At 50.1% G+C, this 5,772-nt stretch overlaps 1 protein-coding gene across 1 annotated transcript; it reads right to left on the bottom strand.

Annotated features, from left to right (window-relative positions):
* Window positions 1–4,681: 4,681 nt before the first annotated feature.
* On the bottom strand, window positions 4,682–4,987 carry LOC104295384 (feather keratin Cos2-3-like). Its single transcript, XM_009895140.1, has one exon. The coding sequence runs from the start codon at window positions 4,985–4,987 to the stop codon at window positions 4,682–4,684; it is 306 nt and encodes a 101-aa protein (XP_009893442.1).
* Between the last annotated feature and the right edge of the window lie 785 nt (window positions 4,988–5,772).

Genomic DNA, 5,772 nt, shown 5'->3' with positions numbered 1-5,772 from the left:
GGGCTCCTCATGTCCCTGCCAATGCCAGCCTGATGCTGAGTGAAGCAGGGGCTGAGACCTCACACCAGAGGTGTATTGGACTGAAGGGACCAGGGCCTAGTGGTGACTCTACTCTGAGATGTAGGATGGTTGGACGGACCCCACTGAGGTAGCACAGCTGAGAGCTGCCCCCTTGCCTTAGTTGTCCTTGCTGAGAGCATTCCCAGATGCTCCTGCTGGGAGACTTCAGCCAGGGCCAACTCTCCTTCCCTTGGCAGCAGTTTTTAAGCCTAAGTGCTAGTGTTTGGCCCCACCTGAGTTACATCTGCAGTGGTGACTCATCGGTGCCTGTGTCTGGACATGGACCCACTCTTCTGCACTTGGACCCTGACTTGCGGGTGACTTCCCAGCTTGACCTGAGACCTGCCTTGTCTCTTTGAACACACCTGGTGATCAGGTGTGTTCAAAGAGACAAGGAGTGTTCAAAGAGACCTGCCGTGTCTCTTTGAACACACCTGGTGAACACCTGGTTCACTTTGTTGAACCCTAATTATTGTCATGAGACCTCATCCTCACCTTGACGCACTCACTGGCACACTGGTGGTGTTGTTTAACTCCGGATGGCAACTAAGCACCAAGCAGCCCCTCACCCACTCTCCAGAAGGAGGGAAGGGGGAGAGAAACAGAAGAGTAAAAGTGAGGAAAATCCTCTCTTGACAAAAAAACACTTTAATAATTAAAGAAAAATTACACAAAAGAAAAGAAAACCAACAAAAAAAAAAACCAAACACAAAAAAAACCCCAAAACAGAAAAGATAATAAAAGCAAGAAAAGTGATGCAAAAGAAAACTATTGTTCACCACTACTAAGAGACAGATGCTCAGCCGGTGCCCAAGCAGTGGCAGACCCCACCAACCTCACCTCCCCACTTTAATTGTGGAGCGCAACGTTATGCAGTATGGAATATTCCTTTGGTCAGTTTGGGTCAGCTGTCCCAGCTGTGTCCCCTCTCAACTTCTTGGGCATCGCCAGGCTACACACTGGTGGGGCAGTCTAAGGAGCGGGCTGAATGCTGACTAAGCCCTGCTCAGCCACAACTAAAGCATCCCTGTAGTTTCAACACTCTTTTCAGCACAGATCTGAAAACATAGCCCCACACCAGCTACTATGAAGAAGCGTGACTCTGTCCCAGGCAAAACCCGTACCCTCACTGACTTGCCTTTCCAGCTTGACCCCAGATGTATGGAAGCCAAGGGCCTGAGCCAGGACACAAGCAGAACAACTGAAAACTGTGCACACTTGCAGACCTTTGATCTTATTGCGGTTTGGGAGAAAAGCTGGCGAAGCTCCCATGTGTGGAGTGGGCAGTGGCTGCACAAAAAGAGAGGCAAAATTGCAACCCTGTGCTTGGTAAGGGCAGATTTTTTGCTCCCTCAGTGACCTGCCAGGCAGAATCCTTTGGGAAAGTGCCCTGGCAGGTCAAAGAGGTCGAGAGGGAATGTGCAATACGGCACTTAAGATCTGATGGTAATAGCGTTAAGGAAATCCCTATAATTAGCTCTATCTGGTCAACTTGCCAAAGCACCTGGGGGAGAGGGCAGGGGCAAGCAGAGCACAGGGACACATGAGGAGCAGCACTGCACCCAGCTGCAGGGGAGCCAAGGCACCTCGTGGCCCAGCAGACGCTGACTTCTGTCTTCCTGGCTGATCCAAAGTTTTGGAGTTAGACAATATCTAGAAGCATATAGATTTATTAATTTACTTCAGGCATTATTCACTACGTGAAATTTGTTGAAATGTCCAACTTGACACACAGAAAGCAGATGTCACTTTATGGCCTGAATATAGTGAGAAAAAAACCTGTGAAATGCCAAATGTAAAGTTGTTTTTTAATTCTCAATGGGCAAAATTTGGACAGAGATCCAACCTAGTCATCATCAACCTTGTAAGGCAACCAGCTGAGTTTTATGATTAACTCTTTTCTCTAGCTTATGATACATCCTCTTATGCTTTTACTGGTGAGTATACGTCCACTGTCTCATGGAACCATGCCAAAGGGTACACAGTACCCAAAGAGTTCAACAGTAACATTTCTGTAGCTTGCTTCCCATAGCATATGCACACCTAGAGCTTTACAATCTCTCAGGTGCACTGCAAGACCATTGCCTTTATATTGACACAGGTTCTGTGATATCTGTGAGTCACCCAGGAGACTGGGACACCCCTGCTCAGTGAGTTGACAGAGAGGTGTCTGCCAGAATACCATATAGCGAAGTTTGTTTCATCAGACCCTAAATCCTACAGCGTCTTGCAGTGTAGAGAAATTTGTAATTTAGAGGTTAAAGGCATTAGTCTAAATGAAACAAACAGAGGAAAGATCGATTTTGAGTCACTGAGGGATCTCGTGTTTGATTATAGCGTAAATCTAGACAGTGAAAACCCTAAAAAGATTTAGATGATAGAGCAGCGCTGTATCACCAGGAACAAGCAGAAGTGGGCAATAGAAACAGAGGTCCCGTTGGAAGACAGAGAAGGTGATCTATGACAAAAGAGTACTGACTGAAAATTTAAAAGCCTCCTTTATGGCTTTTGATCAGGGGCATGCTCTGGAAGTACCCCTTTTCTGCTATCCTGGAAGGGCACAGCAACTGTGGGAAAAGTTATTTCATAAAAAGTCTTTTGGAGAATCACAGAATGGTCGGGGTTGGAGGGACCACTAGAAGTGGCCTTGTCTAACCACCGATCTGAAGCAGGGTCACCTAGAACAGGTTGCCCCATAACTATGTCCTGATGGATCTTGAATATCTCCAAGGAAGGTGACTCAACAACCTCTCTGGGCAACCCGTTCCAGTGTTTGGTCACCTTCACAGCAAAAAAAGTATTTTCTGATGTTTCAGACACAGCCTCCTGTGTTTCAGCCTGTGCTCATTGCCTGTGGTCCTGTCATTGGGCGCCACTGGGAAGAATCTTCTTTGCACCTTCCCTTCAGTTATTTATAGATGTAGTGTATTGGGTTTACGCAACAAGGATTTGGTAGTGGAGGAGGTTCCAGGGTTGGCTTCTGTGAGAAGATGCCAGAATTTGCCCCTATGTCAGATGGAGCCAGTTCCAGGCAGCTCCAAGATGGACCCAATGCTGGCCAAAGCTGAAGCAATCAGCAACCTTGTAGAGCTTCTCTGATAAAATATTTAAGAAGAGGTAAAAAACTACTGTGCAACAGCGCCTGGGAGAGAGGAGTGAGAATATGTGAGAGAAAGCAACTATGCAGACACCAAGGTCAGTGAAGAAGGACTGGGAAGTGGTATGGAAGCTCCAGGCACTGGATTCTGAGCACAGAATCAGGTCTCACTGTCACTGTCATGCCTCAGTGAAGTCGGGGTTATCTGCTTTCACACAGCGGCTTTCCAGACCAGAGTTGGGTTGTGACATTGGTGGGGCTGTAGAGTTCCCGAGCTGTAGAAAAGCTGCTCTGTACTTGGGGAAGACAAGGCAGCACAGAGTAGTGTTGTATGTTTGAGTACCAGTCACTGTTCGTGCCTACCTTCACCCAAGATGGCGTTGGGTTTACAGGGACAGAGGACTCGAGTGTGTGGCCTGCTGTAGCTGATACCAATACTGACTTGTGAACACCTCAGCCCAGCACATGTTGGCAACAGATGGGCCATGACAGACACTGTACTGGAGGGCGATAGGGCTGCACGGGGAAGCTGTCCCTGCTGCTCGTGCCCAGGTGTGCTGACCACAACCCCCAGATCAGGTGATGGAGGGAAGGGGCAGGTGGAGTAGGGACTGTGGGCTATACCCAAAGGTTATTTACCCAATTCCCAATTCCTGCCGCCCTTTGGGAACATTGTCTTCTGAGGCTCCTTGCCCAACACAGCTCCTCCTCCTCCACTCTTCCCCAAGAGCCTGTGGGACTGCTGACCTCCCTGGCGCCTCCCACAAACCCACAGTTCCTCTCTGGAGGACAGGGGTTGTCAGGATTCCCGTTCACATGATGTGCTCCACTGCCAAGGGGGTACTTCTGAGCAGTGTCGCAGAAAGGCAAGGATTGATGGCCACTGGCTGTGGAGTAACCAGGGATGTCTTCCTCAGCTTGAAGAGGCAGTGCCTGAAAGACGACTCACTGCAGTATGTCCCACCCTCCAATGCCTCTAGTAGCGATGAAGGCTTCCCCTGTGCTCCCACCTAATTCCCATCGCAAGCAATGGCTTTCTCTCTCAGCAGTCAGTGTGCAGATGGAAAGATCACATAAAAGGACACAGACGGGGTTGCAGCAAATTTTTAATGAGCCTAAAGAGGGAAATGAGGTCACGCCAAGTGGAGGACCCCAGAGTGGGCAGCAGCAGGAGCAGCCAAGAATGTGTTCCCCTTGTCCCGTGGCAGAGTTCCTACAGGGCATGTATTGACCTGCCCAGCAAAGGGAGACAGGCTAGCAGGTCCCTCCAGGCTGGATTCTGGGGTAGGCTTGGAGGGGAGCTCAAGACAAAGAAAAGAGAGAAGAAGGGTGAGTGGGGGACAGGAAAGGTAGACATTGACCATGTTTTCAAAAAGAGCTGCTTGGCACCTTTCAGCCTGCCGTTGCAGGGCAAGCCAGAGATGGTCAGCTGCTCTTAAAACAATGGCACGATGTTTCATCTTCTGTCCAGCACCGTGTTCTGAGTTCCTGGGGGTAACGTATGCAGAGTTGTTGCCAGCATCTTTAACAGGGAGGGCACCTTCTGCCACAGTAGCGGCTCGAAATGCCAGAGAGATCACAGCAGTCAGAGGTGATGGGCACTCCATTACAGCTGAGGATGCTGCCAACAGCAGCAGAGGTGGAGGATCCCACAACGGTGTTCTGTGGGAAGGAGCTGAGGATGGGTCCGGGCAGGGTCACCACCACAGCTGGGGGCTCAATGACGACGGTGGAGTTCTGGCACTGCCTGACACAGGGCTCATTGCAGCTGTTGGCCAGCAGGGTGGGGCCGCAGGGCTGGCATGGCAGGCACTGGTCATAGCAGGACATGGCTCTGGGCTGGAGGTGCACCTGGGAGAGAGGGCAGAGAGGAAGCAGAGCACAAGGGTGGGTGAGGAGCAGCCTGGTTACCTTGTCACAAAGGAGGCAAGGCCACTACTGAGTGGGGAGCTGGAGACTGTGCCAGGAGGCACAGGGTCTTCATTGCCTAGTCTGGCCAGGGCTCTACAAAAAGCAGCCAAGGAAGCTCTCTCCTACTGCATAACCTAAAAACCACCACAGTCACATCCCAGTCTCTCTCTAAGCTGACCTTCTCCCTGCTTCCTGCTGTCTTGACAATGCGCTCCAAGACCCAACATATGACAAAGCCAACATCAGATGTGATGTCCATCAAATGGAGATCTCACTTTGGAAGAGGAGGAGAAGGAGTTTCACACTCACCGGGTTCGCAAGGAGAAGGAGGCAAGAGAAGCGGATGAGAGACCAGAGACTTGGGCTGGCTTTTATACCTGTACTTCATGGCCACAGGACCAGAGACATCCTTTGCAGAGGTAACAATTTCCTGACAAGCTCATCTTGAATGCAAACCATCACAGCTAATGATATGGGCTGTGCTTTGGTTTCCAACACTGCTGCCTTTTCATTTCCAGGTTTGTGCCATGCCCAGTCCCCAATGAAGGCTTTTTCTGAGCACAGGGATGAAAGGCACCAGGATTTCCAGGGCAGAAATGCAGTGTTGCGGGCAGAAGACTCAGATGAAGTGTTGGATGGATTCAGGGCAGGAAAGACACCTCAGCCTGGGTCACTGTGTTGGGGCTGTTTGAAGTGTCATTCTC

Source organism: Charadrius vociferus, unplaced genomic scaffold (genome assembly GCF_000708025.1).
Source record: "Charadrius vociferus isolate BGI_N301 unplaced genomic scaffold, ASM70802v2 scaffold571, whole genome shotgun sequence".
Lineage (NCBI taxonomy): Eukaryota > Metazoa > Chordata > Aves > Charadriiformes > Charadriidae > Charadrius > Charadrius vociferus.
This window is presented reverse-complemented; position numbering and strand designations above follow the sequence as displayed.

Excerpts from the sequence above, each read along its gene's own strand:
- LOC104295384 (XM_009895140.1), bottom strand. The coding sequence starts at position 4,987 with ATGTCCTGCTATGACCAGTGCCTGCCATGCCAGCCCTGCGGCCCCACC.